Raw genomic sequence first — 17,711 nt, 5'->3', positions numbered from 1 at the left:
GCGGAACAACAACGTGTAGGCGAGGATCCGACGTCGGATGGCGGCGCTTGGCTGCTTTAATCAACATTAATTGTCCGGAATGTATTTTTACAGTGTGTTTTCATTTTGTTGACGCAAAGAGGGCGTCGCCATCAGCGCGCGACTTTCTTTTTTTATCCAGAGTTTTTGCAGTCACTGCAGCAACAAACAAAAACCTTATTGTAGTCCACCTCAAGGAGGACACCGTCACCTCTGCTTCGACTGAATCCGCATCATCGCCCCAAACCGGGTCAGAGACGACCCTCAGAGCCAGCCAGCGCCCACTAAAGAGAAGCAGACCTGCACACTGTACAGTTAGACATGACGAGCAGAGGCGCTAACGGACCACGGCTAGCTAGTTAGCCGAGTCCGCTACGTCAAGAACTTTGTTGGCAAGCTACCGTTATCAACTCTGGATATCAGTGTTTTTAGTCGTGAGTGGTTCTGGTCAAAGAACGGTTCCACGTTAGATGTTGTCATCGCTGTCGGAATAACTCAGTACGGGATATAAACTCGGGTCATAATGCACGTTGTACTTGATAAAGTTAGATATACATCTAGCTAGCCATGCTAGTTTTCTTAACGTGACTCACTTGCTGTCAATGTACAGCGTTAGTACCGCAGCATCGGGTGTTGTCTGTCGCGCCTTCGCTGAGAAGCTGCTGATGACTCGTTAGTGACCAACAGGACAAAGAAACCCAAGAAACGAGACGCTTTTAATTTGAATCCCGGTGACTTGGATTCCTGTGATACTGTGATGGGGTCTCTGAAGGCTCTCCAGGAGTGGTGTCGCATACAGTGTGAACACTACAACGACGTGGAAGTAAAGGACATGTCCACGTCCTTTCGGGACGGTTTGGCGTTTTGTGCCATAATCCATCGTTACAGACCAGAACTGATGTAAGTATCGACTATATTAACGTAACAGCACATAGCCGCTGGCTCCAGTGAAACGTGGGGACGTTGTTTTGGCTTCATACTGTTTTAGAAACAGTTGTTCAGTGCTGTAGTATTTGGTATGTCAATCCATTTAGGATACAAATGCAGAACAAGCTCAGTAACGTTAGACTGCTCTAGATAAATCAGAGAAAGGGGCTTTAAGGACTTGGATTATGAAAGGCTCCTGATAAACAAGGTCACATCAACTGCATATGATAGTATTAGTGGTTAGATAACTTCTGCTTTACATATGCAAAACAAATTCTGTTACATTTTTATCACCATTGTATGTTTTAATGATGTTTGTGTTGTCAAAAACACTCAAAGTACATGTGTTAGGAACATTGCACACTGAAAGGCCAGTGTGCTGTGATTAACTGAAGCTGACAGGCCATGCCCTGTCTGTAGCAACATCCCCCTCCTCTCTGCATTCTACACCTACACACACATCACAGGAGCCACAAACACAACCGCACATCAGTGTGACTAAAAAGGGTTATCGGGATGAGGAAATCCAGACCAAAAGCAGACAATGTCCCACTGATTGCTCAAAGGCACTAAGGCTGACGTATGTTATTTGGTGAGGATCAGCCTTTCAGCACTTAAGAGGCCATCATGTGTTTGTTACTTGTATTTCATATCTTCTGCATCAAGGCGGGCAAATAATTTGATTTGAAATGTTTCCGTTATTTGCAGTGTGACAGTGAATCTAAACAGAAACTCCTTCATAAGACGTTGGACATGCGTCTCTGTGGAGAAGCACGAGTCCTGTGTCGCATATTGTGGCTCAGTGGGAAGTGCTCTCTATTGACAGGGTTGCGTTGGTGGTTTAACTCCTTCTGAAAGAAGTCAACAGCCCATCCTGTCGTCAGAAGATTGTGTAAAAGCAGCCAGTAAATGACATGTCATCTCCCTCTTTGTCCTTGTGGGGGAACATGTGGTGTGATGGAATGATTTTAGACAATAAGTATCTTGCTCATGCTGCCAACCTCTCAGGTGGTCCAGGCTTTTGTGAACGCATTGGACTGTGTTGGGATGGTATTAGAGCAAACGTTCAGTGGACCAGTCAGTGAAGTTGGATCTAGTCTATCTGCAGTAAAGCTGAAAGTAAGAGAGCGGACAAATCCTAAACACCCAGCTTTCAAGCTCTGCCTCTTCCATTTGTGACCCAGCACGTCTCCCCGTTCAGCCCAACGGAGCTCGCTGTGATCCAGACCGACAGTTCGTCAGGCTAATCTGCAGCTGAGACCTCCGCCTGTCAAACTGCATTTAGCTCTTAATACTGGGCCCGGCCATTGTATGGTGACCCTGCAGCCAATGTATTCCCATCAAACTACAACACACCGATGCAGACGAGGGAGAATACTCAGTGCAGCAAATGGCCTCATCTCAATTCCATTGTCACTCCACCCACTGGAGAGGGAGTAGACATGGCTGCGAGTAATCACCCGTGTCCTATATAACCACAGTGCGTGTAACAGGGAGGTCAGCATTTAAATTAAATCTATTCATTCATGCACGATGCAGCAGTGCAAACACTCACGCCATCCACTTCGTTTTACTTTTTAGATGTTCTATGTTCTTCTATGTATCTTCTAGAACTACTGATTATTACATCATGTATAAGCCTCATTTTTGATTGTCCATCCTTGACATCACCGAACCCCAATCCCGTATGCTCCAGCACAAGCGTTCCCGTCTGACTGAACCAGATTTAGCAGAAATACTGGTTCACCCGGGTTTTGATCATCATGTGTATTGTAAATGCCTGACACACACACACAGCTCCTCTGCAGTCGTCTTTCCCAAAATAAGCCGTGGAGCGAGACTCTTGAGTCACAGTGGATTAGGTTTGAAATTCAGATCACAAACTGCACTTCGTTCACGTCGGTGTCGGCTGGCACCGTCTGTCCTGCGAGTGTCAAAGAATGTGTGAAGACGTTTTTAAAGTAGCTGAAGCTCTGATGTAGAGGACTTGTGAGGACATGGTCTTGATGTTAGAGCTGCTGCTCGGTGTGTTTGGGACCATGGAAACTAGATTAGAGAGAACAGAGGTCACTTTGTGTGGCTCCAACACGGCGCTCATTCACAGGGTTTTTCCTTCTTGAGAGTTTCACATGGTCTCCACAAGCTCTCACCGTGGCCACGGTGTTTTCTCCGCCCTGCCACACTGTTGTCCTACTAATACACACTTACTTATGCACACGACGGCACTTTCATCCCAGAGCCATCCCAGGTCAACAAACTCAATACAGCACCATCCTATATCAGCGTGGCTGTTTACTGCTGTCTGGTCTCCTGCTGTACTATAGTGCTGACGTAAAGGAGACACCGCGATGTGCAGTTGTTGCGTTTACATAACTGGACACTGACTACCGGCACACATAATCTTTCTTGTCATTTCAGTGACTTTGGCTCGCTGTCTAAAGACAATGTGTACGAGAACAACCGACTGGTGAGTCAACTTTACCCGCTGTATGTTTTTGAAATATCAACACGCCCGTGATCTTGTGTTGCATGATGTTTCCAGTTAGTGAGACCATTTGCTCCTGAAGGGGGTGAAATCATCAATACTGCGCCTGCTTCATTCAGCCATCAGATTCCTAATCCTTAGTGACGACTGCATGCAGTCACGTTGGGTGTGACTTCAGAGTGTTTGACTGTCTGTGTGAAGAGCAGCGCTACTCAATCCGGATGGAGCCTGACCAGAGAAAAGAGGAGGAAGCCAGAGCATTCAGTGTCATAAAACATCCTAACACGAGCCTTCGTAGAGACGACGTAAAGAGGGTTTTAGGTGCAAAAGTGCTGAATTTGCCGCTTATACATCTGGTGGTTAGAACCCAATGAACATTTCCCTCGTTGAGTTTTCCCACATCGTCTGTCAGCAGAACATTGAGGGGGTTTCCTCACTTCCAGTCCGAGCTGAGCTTCGGCAGCTTTTTGCTGCTGTTTGCGTACTTTGCATCCAATTTGGTTTCGTTCCTCTTTACCTGTGTGAAGCATTTGTTCACTGGATTACTTCAGTGTTGTGTGACGGCCAACGATTGTATCCCTGTAGTTATGTAACTCCCCCCCCCCCCCCCCCCCCAAATCTCATTTCCTCAGTGGAGTTTTTCATTAGGCCGATGGTTATCCTCAAAGAACACGTTACATCATCAGAAAGTGGCTGGTGTTTTGGCGGCAGTGAGATTATTCAGGTCATCCCGTATGTGCCGGTTGGTGGGTTTCTTTTTTGACACACATGCAACAAACGCATTGTTCTGTCCTCAACGTTGTGCAACATTTTCATGGCATGCAGTAACTCGACTTCCTGAACAACAACGTTCTCACTCACCCATACTGGTATCAAGCAATGCAAATAGTTTTGGTTTTGTTTGCGGAGGTTTTTAGATATCGACCTCTTAAGATTGCTCCTGCCACCCCAGTAGAATGAAGGTCAATGGAACTTTGAAACCCGACAGCAAAGTGTCTCTCCATAAATACTGTCCCAGTTACTAAGTAATCGAGGTTTGTTGAGCTGTGCTTCCTGCATCTTCCTGATCGTCCTCCCTCCTCTGTCTTCGCTTCATCGTAGGCCTTTGAAGTGGCAGAGACACAGCTGGGCATCCCGGCCCTGCTGGACCCAGAAGACATGGTGTCCATGAAAGTGCCTGACCGGCTCAGCATCATCACATACGTCTCCCAGTACTACAACTTCTTCAACAACAAGTCTCAAGGTGGGTTCAGGGAATCTGTTTGGATTTCTCTTCAAGCGCTGTGCACATTGAAGACATCTCATGTTTTGAGGTTAATGTGGTTCTTACGATTTTGACACAGATAATATTCATTTGATGACTTTTCCCGTCCTAATTTCAGAGCTATACAAACTGTCCACCCTCTGCACATCTTGAGATGAAGCAACTTGTACAACTCTTGGGTCTAACAACCTTTATACAATTCATTTATGTCATTCACCGATGACTTCCTTTTCTGCAGCAAACCCCCCGTGCGTGAAAAGGCTGAGTTCTGTTGGTCATAATGAGCCGACCCAGAAAAGGCCACCGACCCCTTTGGAAGACAAAGTGGTTGAGTCTGAGGTAAGAAGAAGACGTGGCACCAGGAGACATGGGGACTACGCTTTGCATGTATTGATATTCCTTTTACTCTAGGCCACACACAATACCTCTTAATACCTGCATCACTGAACTACGTTATGTCTGCATGATACTGGAGCTACATGTCAACAAGCTCTATTATTTGATTAATATTGTTTATGGTGTCCTTTGAAGGCCCGGATAACCTCACTTAAACCGCATCCCTGTTTCTCTCTTTGGATGATCGAAGTGTAATTCTGCATGGGCTATTTGGGGATATTAAGTCAGGATCTGTACAATACAAATCCCATTCTGCCATTGCAGTACAAGTACTTCATAAGTACTTCTTCCTTGTGCGGGCTTTGTGTTGCACAGCAGGGGAAAAGCTAAGCAGCAGAGGTAGAGTAAGTCTACAAAGACAGCCTCTGTATCCTGTCTCTCTTTTCTTTCGCATGCCTTCAACTTCTTTCCTCCATCGCCATATGTCCGTGTTCTGGCAACCCCCCCCCCCCCCCCCCCTCTTCAGATGGAAATCCATTCCACTCCCTCCTCTTCCTGCTCTTCTTCCTCATCCCATCTGATCCCCCCTCCACTCTGTGGTCCTGAGCCTAGGCAGTAGGATGGGGGTGGTTTAGGAAGTAAAAACAGAACAGTTAGGTCGGTTAAGACAGTCGGTTAAGTCTTTTTTCTTTAAATACTACCAGTAGCACTGTCCTAACACTGTGTGCCACGTTTTGCAATGAGCTGCTGCTAACCCCTTTTTGTTTAACACAAATAAATAAAGACTAAAAACAGTAAATCTGTCCTAAACATCAATCATGTCCTCACAATGTGACTCAGAACCACGAACCCAAGCCGTTTGGATTTTCTTACTAATAAAAACTTATAAAAGACACACACGTTTTCTATTAATCAAATTATGTTTTAAAATGAAAATGAAGTATGCAGTTGAACCACATGAGTCAATGAGTAGAAGTCACGTAGTCGAGCAGATCTAGCGAAACCAAATGAACGATCCACATCCTCAAATCCTGACTCCGTGTTTGATCTCCCCCGTCCACCATTACGCTCCATCTTCCCCCCTCCCCCCCGACGTCTCCCCTCTCCCTGTGAACAACGTGCCGGTCGCTTGCATTAGCCGAGCCCGCCCGCGCAGACGGGCGAAGAAGCGGTTGCAGCAGTCGGGCGCGGCACGCTCAGCAGCACCTGCGCCGCCTGCCAGAAACATGTTCACCTGGTGCAGAGATTTCTGGTGGACGGCAAACTCTATCATCGCAACTGCTTCAGGTGAGCAGTGCAGCTACGCCTACTGTCTACCTGTGTACCAGTGACTTTATATCTCAACACTCTTTAATGTTGATCTTACTGTCTTCCTGTGTCATCGTTGTCTCAGGTGCACAGAGTGTCACAGCACTTTGCTTCCTGGATCCTACAAATTAGGAAGCAACTCCGGGGCCTTGGTCTGTACGCATCACCATGCCAGGCATGCTTTAGCCAATCAGAACGGCCGGCCTGATTTTAGTAAGAGAGCAGTGGTAGGTCAGTCGGCCAGGATCGGTCGCAGCGCAATCCCTCACACCTCGCTCTCTGACGGTGACCGGGAACAGACCGCTGCTCCAGTGAGCCAGACGGAGGAAGCGGACTTGCCTGCTGATGACTCTGCTGTTACAACAAATGGAGCAGATTCTTTGGAGAAAGCGAATGTGATGGATGGCAGTGGAGAGACAGAGGGGAGACCTCGTTCTTCTTCTCCTCCCAACCCTTTTGATGAGAGCGATGAAGAGGTGGAGGAAGATACTAAAACACCAGCCAAGTCAACGATCAATGGGGACCTCCCGTCTACGCCGATCAGTCAAAATGAAGGTGCCAGTCGGCCAGTACCGGCTCCTCGCCGGGTCTCTGAACCCGCCCCTCCTCCTCGCCCTGCCCCTCGGGTTCGCTTACCCCGTACGGGAGACCGCCTGACAGCCGGTGCGTGCTCACTGCAGAATATGAGTTATTATAGATAAAGAGTAAAGGATCTGCTGATATTCATCCTCACGTTTTTCTTGAAATCACAGGTGAATGCCAGAAGCCTCCGATTCCTCCCAAACCTCGAGAAAGATCACGGTCTCCTGGAAGGTAGCTGCACTTTCCTTAAATGCCTGTTTGTCCCTCCATTGCCACCATTTCATTGACTTAAATTACATCTTCATTGTCCGTCTCAGTTTTGAGTTCCACCTTGTTGCACAATGTACTTGCTTGACCCTCCATGCCTCCATTTGGCCTTATTGTGTTGTCTTCCCGTCTGTGACCCCTCCATCCCTATCTGTGTACCTCACTGTCCAGCCTGTCCAGTGGCACCCATAAACCCAAAGACCCACCTTGGCTCGCCCTGGTCCAACCAGAGCCCAGGAAGAAGAAAGCCCCTCCCCCTCCCCCTGCAGGACTGGCAACCCCTCCCAATATCGGCTCTCTGTCCTCTCTCAAAGGGGAGGGCTCCAGACCCAGCACACCCGCCAACCCATTCGAGGACGACGAGGATGACGACCAAGATGAAAATGACGAGGCAGCGGAAGAAGAGGGCAGCGGAGGAAGTGCAGTTCCACCCACAGTGGTGGCTGGTCACCCGTGGTACAGCATCACTCAGGCGGCTGACGCGACAGGTGCAGACACTCCCCCGAGTGGAGGGAGCTCGTCCCGCTCTGCGAGCCCCGGCAGCGCCAAGAGCAAGAAACGCCTGGCACCGCCACGGCCACCTGCAGGTCACCACGGTCAGTCTGACCTGTGCCCCCTTTGTGCGTTACCCACCGAGCCGTTTGTCATTTTGTAGAGGAGAGAATGCAAAGACAACACGATACGTTCTCTTCGTTTTTCAGTTTATTGATCAAATCAAAAGTTAAGATGAACATGAATAACGTTTTATTTAATATGTAGTTCAGGATTGTTGTCCTGCTGCATTGAATGCAGTCCATCGTGATGCGTTTGATTCAGTTTGAGCCAACGAGATATTTCTTTTGTTGACGTAGTTTTCAGAGCTCTTCAGCTTTATGACGGTTTATTGTTCATCTCTTGTGCTGGACTTTCCCCGAGCTTCAGAGTTCCTCGTGCTCTCGCTTCATGACCAAACTCTTGTTTTGTATCATTATATTTTCTCCATCAGATCTTCATCCTCACCGTAGTTTCCCGTCGGTGCCACTTTGTCTTCCTCACTTTCCTTCCTCGAGTTAAAACAGACTCTTAATGTCACAGAGAGCTTTTAACCTAAACTTACATTCAGTAACTACGAGACAGAACACACCTTTTAACTTCATGTTCAGTTTAGAAATGTGAGGAGCTCTAAATCCTGGTCATCTGATTCTTGAACAGCTTATTCAATGTGTATTCAAACACACATTTAAATCGTAACGTGGCACTTTTATACAGATGTTCATTGTTTCTTGTTCTTTTCTCCATTCCCTCTGTATCTCTATCTGTCTCAACTTCCATTCCCGTTTGATTTCTGTTCTCTGGTTTTCACTGAACCGTCCTTCGTCTTCAGTTCTGTCTCGCTCTCAGCCCTCCTCTTGCTCTCCCTCTCCAGCTCTCAGCACAGAGAGTCTGTCCTCTGGCTCCTCCCATCCCCGTTTGGGTGGCGGCGGCGGCGCCAGCAGCGACCAGGAACACGCCTTCACCAAAAGTGTGTCGGAGCCGTCCATCTGTTCACCGTGCGACTCGCCGCCGTCTCCTTCCTCGACCGAGCGTCTGCCTTCCCTGAGCCCCGACCCTTCTCCCATGCCGACCAACGCCAGCTCAGCTCCAGCTACCCCGCAGCCCAGTCGCAGCTTTGGGACCAAAGGGGCCGCAGACCCTGCACCAGGACCCCCGACGACCCCCAGTCCATTGGCCTCAGGAGCCCCCCAATCACACAATAAGGTAATAGATCCACCTCCAAACACAGCAATACACTTTCTGCATTATACTCCAGCGTTATCTCTTCTCATTGTAGCGGATCTGTAAAGAGAACCCGTTCAACAGGAAAGCTTCTCCCGCTGCTGCTAAATCTAAAACCAAACCACCAAAAGGCCCCCGTCCTGCCAGACCCCCGGCCCCCGGCCACGGCTTCCCTCTTATCAAACGCAAGGTAGAAAACTAAAGACGACATATACTGTATGCTTTGGCATGAGAGGAGAAATAAATAGAAAATGCATGAAGGAGTTCTCCAATGATCCGTCCAGGTGCAGTCAGACCAGTACATCCCAGTGGAGGACATCCATGGGGAGATGGGGCAGCTGGAGAAGCAGCTGGATGAGATGGAGCAGAGGGGAGTGGAGCTGGAGAAGAAGCTGAGAGACAACCCCAACGGTACCACGCCGCACTATTTCTACTGGAGGTTCTTCAGAACAAGTTCAATCAGTTGAAGGCCAGTTACATGTTGCAAAGGATGCAGTGCATGAAGTTAGGTTCACTATATTGACGGTGGAGCTTAAATTGCTCACAGAATTATTATAAAGGATTGTAAAAAAACAAAAGATCACCGAGACATAAAGAGGGGGAAGGCCATATCCCTAGATTTGACTTGGAAGAACTCTACATGACGATAGGAACATGACTCGTCTATCTCTGCTCCTCTGTTTCCAGATGAGGATGAGGAGCACATGTTGGTGGACTGGTTCACTCTCATCCATGAGAAACATCTTCTAGTGCGCCGAGAAGCCGAGCTCGTCTACACGTACGTATGAGACGGCAGCGAGGAATCATAAGCCTTCAATGCCCGTTAGTTTTTACTTTACTTAAAAGCACGGTGTGTCCCGGTGTGTCCCGTTGTGTCCCGGCGTGTCCCGCCGTGTCCCGTTGTGTCCCGGCGTGTCCCGTCGTGTCCCGGCGTGTCCCGGCGTGTCCCGTTGTGTCCCGCCGTGTCCCGCCATGTGTAGTTGGGAGCGGGTCCTCTTCCGTGGAGTCCGCCGTCTGGCACCGCCATGTTTCTATGCAGCCCAGAGCGGTGAAGCTGAACATTTTGTGTGAACTGAAGTTGGGGATGGATTCCAAACCCCCGTATTGAACGGGCCCCGGTGCTAAATAACATACAACCGGAGTATTGATGCGCTCCGACTAAACTGGTGCTTTGTATCTGCACTCTTTGTGTGATTTGTTATCACGCTGCAGCTTCTCCTCTACTCCTCCAGGTGAAGTGAAGATTACTTCCCGTTATCTAGTTGGTTGCGATCTCTCCACTAGATGCCACTAAACGTCACACCCTGTTCCTTTAATGTGCTGCTTCACGTCTCTCTGAGCTGGGTACTAGTTGGTCAGAGGAGGCTTTCGGGGTGTTTCAGGGTGTACTCGTATCCCTCATCGTCGACGTTACAATAACGAGTGTGTAAGTCCCGTGTTAGATTGAAGGTTACGAGTGTGTGAAGCACTGTGTACATGTTGCTCCCTGCAGAGCGAAGCAGCAGAACCTGGAAGAGAGACAAGCTGACGTGGAGTATGAGCTGAGGTGTCTCCTCAACAAACCAGGTGTGTTTTGCCCCATCATGACCTGCAGTCCGGTCCAATGTCTGCCCTGTGTGTGATGCTTGACTCATGTTACAAAGCAAATTACTGCCACCCATCATATTAAGTAAATGTGTGTGGATCTACAGGTTAAGAAGAAAACAATGACATTTGTACGTGTGTTGAACTAAACCTGTCGCTGTGGTTCCTTCCCAGAGAAAGACTGGACAGAGGAGGACAAGAGTCGGGATCACGAGCTGATGGCTGAGCTGGTTACCATCATTGAACAGCGCAACCAAATAGTTAACAACATGGACCAGGACAGGCAGAGGTAATGAACTGTTCCTCTGCAGGGACTCCACGGGTCTTCATCAGTGATGTTAATCTAACGTCCTTCTGTCACAGGGAAGAAGAGGAGGATAAAGTTATGGAAGCCATGCTGAAGAAGAAAGGTAGGATTTAGAGTGAGCTCCTTTTGTAGTTAAAGATTCATTCATTTAACATAAGAACTAAATGTTTCCTTCTTCATTCTTCTGATTTTTGGAAACTGTGAATCTTCGTAATTGTCTGTCTTATTTTCATCCTCGTCAGACTTCCATAAGGATCCGGACGTCGACCAGCAGAAGAAAAAAGGGAAAAAGTTCAAACCCATCAAGGTGCTCAAGCGTCTGAGCCATAAAGGAGAACCAGGCAAGAACCACAGCCCCCGCAAGGAGAAGACCCCATAGCAAGAACCACAGCCCCCGCAAGGAGAAGACGCCATAGCAAGAGCCACAGCCCCCGCAAGGAGAAGACCCCATAGCAAGAACCACAGCCCCCGCAAGGAGAAGACCCCATAGCAAGAGCCACAGCCCCCGCAAGGAGAAGACCCCATAGCAAGAGCCACAGCCCCCGAGAGGAGAAGACCCCATAGCAAGAGCCACAGCCCCCGCAAGGAGAAGACCCCATAGCAAGAGCCACAGCCCCCGCAAGGAGAAGACCCCATAGCAAGAGCCACAGCCCCCGAGAGGAGAAGACCCCATAGCAAGAACCACATCCCCTGCAAGGAGAAGACCCCATAGCAAGAACCACAGCCCCCGCAAGGAGAAGACCCCATAGCAAGAGCCACAGCCCCCGCAAGGAGAAGACCCCATAGCAAGAACCACAGCCCCCGCAAGGAGAAGACCCCATAGCAAGAGCCACAGCCCCCGCAAGGAGAAGACCCCATAGCAAGAACCACAGCCCCCGAGAGGAGAAGACCCCATAGCAAGAACCACAGCCCCCGAGAGGAGACCAGACGGTTGTAACACGGTGTCCACATCGTGCCTTTCTCTGAGCGGCAGCGTCTTTTTTCTTTTCTCAATTGTTCTGAACGAGGAGGAAGCACCGACAGGAAAGACGTCTCTTTTTTCTGTGCGACCGCTCCGAGAGCTTCAAGTAGAAAAGCCCTCATGACGTTACTGTAGTGAATGGACGGAAGCTTGTTGTCCGTCTGTCCTGAGCTTTATATTTCAGACTCACGATCACAACAAAGACCCAAAAGCCAGTTTAGGAGCAGATTGGCAAAGTGTTGTGCTTTTATTACCGTACGCCTCGTGTCACATGGAGACACGCTCATCAATACGAAGTATAAAGTAGACATGCTCAGTTTGATGCTCATGGGGCAAAACGATGTAAAACAAATAGACGATAACGTTTTCATTGAACCGCTCCCCAGCGCCCTGCGGCCGCTCTGTGGACACGAGCCCCAAGATGAGATGAGGTCATCTTTAACTGTCATCCACTCCCTGCTCACATCTCACGTGATGCTTCTCCAGAAAGTCTCTTCAGTGACCTCTCAGCTGCCTTTAGTGTCGTTAGAGTCGATTCAGCGCGTGGCGCTGCTTGAGGACGGACGTGCTCGTGAGCTCTCTGGCCTTTCATTCGGGTGAACTGCTGTACGGTGCAGAGCGCGTGTGTCCTGTAGGCCGGTGTCCAGGTTCAGCAAAGGTGCTTTGAATGAGGTCGGTTGGATGCGAGTGGATCCCTGATACGAGTTTGTAATCCGTGTTTAATCTGTTCCCGTGTCATAACTGTGTCTTCTGCTTCTGAAGTCTAGCAGCTGGATATGTGAGCGGGTTTGAGTCTGTGGTACGAGTCAAAGTTTAGAAACGATTTAAGATGAGCTCTGCTTTCAATCGAGCCAATTCTGCCCTAAAAATGCTCGATGGACAATGAAGACCTGAGCTCCTCCAGCTGCTCTGTTGTGATCCTCTTTGGTTTCCTTGTTAACGTTCTGCTGTGATAGTTTTGCGACGGCGTCTTTTTTTGGTAAATGCATATCATGAAAGACGTGGATGAACAAAGTGGGAGACTCAAAATCAGATTGATTTAGAAAAGATGAAGCAGAGCAGATGTCCGACGGTTTATTAATAAGAACGGTCACAATAATGAACATTAGAAACGGCAGATAAACAACATTTTAACAACTGTAGCGAAGCACCAGCTTATCACGGTTTTAACCTGAATATGCAAATCACTAATTTATATTTTACGAAGCCTTTCTGTATGTTTCCATGTTTTGCCTTAAAAGTGTCGGAAAAAATGTGTTAATATTGTTTGTACGAGTGCCATTTATTTAATTACATATGTGATAAGTGTCTTATGTAAATGTCAGTATGTTTACGGTCTTTGTCCATTTAAAATGGTCGTCTCTGTCTCTGTGTCTGTCTCCATGTCCAGCTGTGTGTCGTCCTGAAGCAGCAAACAAACTGACACTGGAAGGCGGAGGATTAAAATAATACAATGCAAGCTGTTCATGTGTCTAATAAATCAAATGCCTTCACAGCCTGACATCAGTTTTGACTTTATATTGTTTTATGAAACTGCTTATACAGATGCAGCCAGTCAGCTGTGACCTCTTCAGTCTCTCCATCACTACTGCTCTCATTACATCACACTAAACCCCGCCCACAACCTGACTCTCAGATTCTTCTGCCGTTGACATTATACTCTGAAGCCTCCTCTTCTCCTTCTCCAAGTCTCCTACGAACGTGAAACACAAGAAATGAGTTGAAAGGAGAACTAGTTGTCGGAACACGTGAGTAACGATGTCGCTTTGAAGAACACACTCGAGGGGCCGGCGTGGAACTGCTCTCTGACGTAGCTGCTCCCGGAGCGACAGGCTTCAGCCGTGCGTCTCTGAGGCAGACGATCCTGGACAGATTTAGTGGTTTTAGGATTAGCTGAGGATGTGGGGTCAGAGGTCAGTGGTGAAGCTGCTCCGTCTGAGGAGAAAGTAAAACACAGTAAATAAGTGTTTTATGCTAAATGATTCAGAAAATACAAGAGCACCTCATTGTCATATTTGAATCACAATATGATATCTGGATTTCTAGCAGTATGTCATGCTGAGTTTTGCAGTAACATGGAAACACTTTATCACATTAAAATAGCAACAAGTGCATCATCTCACATGTCAGTGTTCCCTTGCTGTACTGGGGGGCTCTGGGGTTGTTCCATAGTCCTCCATCACCACCTCTGCTCTGTGAGGAAGCCTCCATCTGCAAACACAAAGACACAAACACATCAGCAACCTCTGGAGCTGCATCGCTGTTATTCACTACAGTTCAAACTTTACTTTGAACTCTAACTATACGAACTTTATAGATATTATATCCAACTTTTTAATGACTTTTTCGACGTATTATACTTTGACTTTCTTGGCCATACTATCGTCTAAAGATGAGATCATCTTTTCAATAGATTTGCTGACTTTAATTTGACAGAGAAAGTGTCGGCTGGTGAGCGGACACCAGGGTCCACAGCAGACAGGTGGGCCTTTGACCTTTGACCTGGCCTTTGCTCAGCTTTGGACAGGGTTCTTCTCTCCCAACCAAGCCGTCATACCTTTTTCCTCTCAGACGTGATCGCATCGTTCTTGGGACGGCGGGCCTCGTCCAACAGCTTCAGTTCTCCAGTCAGCTGTTATTGGAGTCGTGACACAGCATCAGTTTAAGTGAAATTGCACTTTCAAAGAGAATGAATCGAATTGTTTTGGTCTGATATCTGAATCTAAATGCTGGAATACAGCCTGGTACTGATGATCTATTTACCTCCGTACTAATCTGAGTCAGGATCTATAGATCTATAGATCTATAGATCTTATATTGTTCAAAACAACATCACACTAAACGACAATACATCAGTGAAGTTAAAACGTCCGTGTTACCGAACGATATTTGGCCATAATGCAGACTCAATAGGAGTTTGTTTACCTGTGATATCTCAGTGTTGATGATGTTAGTGTACTGCTTCTCCGCACCCAGAGAAGACATATCTGCCAGAAACTGTCTTCTCTCCTCTATCTCATCCAGTACTACAAAAGAAACAAGTTCATATGAGACTTATTCAAGAGGCACTGGATGTATTTAGTCAAGCAGCACGGAGCAGAGTTTAATGTCGGCTGATATTAACAGAAACAGATTATCAATATGACTGCAATAACTGAATTAAAATGCGGTGTGCTTCTCTTCTAGCGTGTAACTCTAGTACATCACCTGTGCGTGTGTGTGTGTGTGTGTGTGTGTGTACTCAGCCTCACCTTCCTGATACCGGTCTAGAGGCTCCGCCCCCTCTGGGTTCGGACATGAAGGAACATTTGGGTGAGATGCAGCTGTGGGCTCTTCTTCTCCCGTCGCCATTATATTCTGAAGCCTCATCTTCTCTTTCTCCAAGTCTCCTAGAAAAGTGAAACACAAGAAATGAGTCACAAGAAGATACCGGCCTGTCAAAAGACATGAATGTCGACATCAGTAACAGTGTCAGCTTGAAGAACGCACTCCAGGGTCCGGGGTGGAACTGCTCTCTGACGTAGCTGCTCCCGGAGCGACAGGCTTCAGCCGTGCGTCTCTGAGGATTAGCGGGGGAAGCTGAGGATGTGGGGTCAGAGGTCAGTGGTAAAGCTGCTCCGTCTGAGGAGAAAGTAAAACACATTAAATAAGTGTTTCATGTGGCACTACAGAGTTTTGCGATGCTAAAAGATTCAGAAAATACAGTACTTTCACACAGTCTACCAGCACATTGCATCACTCAACCTCTCACCCAACGCTCTCTAACTTACTCTTCACACGTCCGTTGATCTGTTTTCTCTGGAGGTTGGTGAGTCTTGCTTCCTGCATCCTCACTGAGCTCGAGGAGAGAGATTTATCAAATGTTTAAAGCACAAGCCTGCACAGAAAACACACACACACACACACACTTGTATGTACCTGGAAATACACACGCACAACGCATCAACTCTCATATTGTATGTTTGTTTCCTATTCACACCGAACCAGCCACACTGAAATAGCAACAAGTGCATCATCTCACATGTCAGCATATCCAGTGTTCCCTTGCTGTACTGGGGGGCTCTGGGGTTGTTCCATAGTCCTCCATCACCACCTCTGCTCTGTGAGGAAGCCTCCATCTGCAAACACAAAGACACAAACACACATCAGCAACCTCTGGAGCTGCATCGCTGTTTTTCAACAAGCTCTGACTCAGCAGCATTTGACATTGATGGAACCAACGTGTTGGTCTGAGCATATTGTTTATAACACTGTCGATACATCAAAGATTCAAAAAATAGGTAAATTAAATTGAAATAGCACAATGTAGCTTAAATTACCTAAATTACCTAAATTGTGTGCAAATGGTCCGAAGGAAAAGAAAGGACTCAACTTAAGTGAACAAGGACGAGAGATAACGCGCTCACACTCTTCTTCTCTTGTCGCACGTCCTGAGTAAACACTTCTGTTGCTATAGCAACGAGCACTTCCGGGGACCCTTTGTATAGCGCCACCACGTGGAGTGACGTACACCCACGTGCACTGTAAAAAAGAAAACATCGGCAAAACTTGTAATGCGTGATCTTTGAAATGGTGATTTCATATGCACGCGACGATGGTTTTGTTCTTCGTTTACAATATCAACCAGATAAACTACTTCCGGTTCTCGTCGCTGCAGCGGTAGTCCTCTGACTGAGCACTGATGAGCCAGGTTGGTGAGATGAACAGTTTATGGTCTGGACACATGGTGTCCTCTCAAAAGTGAGGGTTCAAATCCAGCCTTGGCACCTTGCTCCATGCCACGCGCACGTAGACATATTCTCTTCATGTATTTGATCTTTTCAGCGGGGATTAAACCTCAAAATTCACCACGTAAGCAAAATGTATTGCCCCACCTGAGGACCACATACCTGAGGAACTTTATCACATCCACTCAACTCAAACACACGAAGGTTTCTGGAGAAACGTCTTCCGCGTGACAGACTCACAGATCAGATTGTTGTTTGCATCTGATTCTGCTGTTGATGTTGTTTTTGATTTCATCTGCCTTTTTTTCTGAAACAGACTTTGTAACCTTGTTAAGAAAATGCCATGTAAATAAAAGTAATCGTTTTTATTATTTTTGCTGAACCCTGATCTCCTCATTGACATCAGTTCAGCAGCAACTCAACACTTCTCTGTTCTTCTCTGCTCATTAAAAATATATATAATACAAGATTATCTTTCTCTGCCTCTTATTCTTTATTTGATTGATTTTTTTCTACAATTCTTGTTATTGATTTATTGACTTTTCTATGACATGATGTTAAGATATGAAACATATTGTTCACTGAAAAACAAAATGCACTATTAATACGACTGCAATGTTTCTCTTTACTTTACAAATGTCACAAATCACATCACTCGACCCAAAATGAGCATCAAGAGAAAGATTAAAATAGAACACGTTAATCTAAGGCTTTGGAAGTGAAGTCTCCTCCAATCAATCAATCAAACTGTGGATGAAGTTGTGTGATGTGTTTCAGGCCGCAGTGAGGCTGTCAGCACGCTCTCCAGCCTGTAGTGGACGTCTTGTGTCGTCTTCGCTCTGGGAGAGTGTTTATCAGTGGCGGGCTCGTCATCAGGGACCAGCAGCAGTCAGGAGACCATTATCTGTGAGGAGACAGCAGCCTGCCTCTGCCCCGTGTCAGCAGATAAACAGCAGCAAGAACATAATCATCTTTCACACACAGGTCTTCTCACAAGTCAGAGCCAGATGTCCTCACAGAGCGACCTGTGTGTGTGTGTGTGTGTGTGTGTGTGTGTGTGTGTGTGTGTGTGTGTGTGTGTGTGTGTATTAGTTGGTGTGTTTGTTTACGAGCTACCTGCTAATCTGTTTTCTATGATTCACTGATATTTGATTGTGATGTTTTGAGGTTGAACGTCTGTAAAAAACTGT

At 47.1% G+C, this 17,711-nt stretch overlaps 2 protein-coding genes across 3 annotated transcripts; one reads left to right on the top strand and one right to left on the bottom strand.

The window, feature by feature from the left end:
* The first annotated feature begins 46 nt into the window (after positions 1-46).
* Positions 47-13,422, top strand: micall1a (MICAL-like 1a). 2 transcript variants are annotated; one of them, XM_079278215.1, is made up of 16 exons: positions 47-918; positions 3,364-3,412; positions 4,532-4,673; positions 4,933-5,033; positions 6,169-6,317; positions 6,424-7,001; positions 7,091-7,151; positions 7,359-7,783; positions 8,593-8,924; positions 8,998-9,132; positions 9,227-9,353; positions 9,630-9,720; positions 10,435-10,508; positions 10,701-10,815; positions 10,890-10,936; positions 11,076-13,422. In XM_079278215.1, the coding sequence occupies exons 1-16, from the start codon at positions 776-778 to the stop codon at positions 11,210-11,212; spliced, it is 2,706 nt and encodes a 901-aa protein (XP_079134341.1). In that variant the 5' UTR covers positions 47-775; the 3' UTR covers positions 11,213-13,422. The 2 variants fall into 2 exon arrangements, with proteins under 2 accessions (XP_079134341.1, XP_079134340.1); XM_079278214.1 differs by having other exon boundaries at positions 8,551-8,924.
* On the bottom strand, positions 13,402-16,187 carry cUnh22orf23 (chromosome Un C22orf23 homolog; the record flags this gene model as incomplete). The annotated part of the gene is made up of 10 exons (XM_079278572.1): positions 16,123-16,187; positions 15,816-15,912; positions 15,565-15,627; positions 15,284-15,415; positions 15,046-15,183; positions 14,720-14,820; positions 14,352-14,426; positions 13,918-14,005; positions 13,574-13,729; positions 13,402-13,487 (listed from the first exon to the last, which is right to left on the bottom strand). Exons 2-10 carry the CDS (start codon positions 15,910-15,912, stop codon positions 13,402-13,404), a joined length of 936 nt encoding a protein of 311 aa, XP_079134698.1. The 5' UTR covers positions 16,123-16,187.
* Between the last annotated feature and the right edge of the window lie 1,524 nt (positions 16,188-17,711).

Source organism: Melanostigma gelatinosum, assembly GCF_949748355.1.
Source record: "Melanostigma gelatinosum genome assembly, chromosome: 11".
Taxonomy (NCBI): domain Eukaryota; kingdom Metazoa; phylum Chordata; class Actinopteri; order Perciformes; family Zoarcidae; genus Melanostigma; species Melanostigma gelatinosum.
Note: the sequence above shows the minus strand (reverse complement) of the source record. Positions and strands in the feature narration are given on the sequence as shown.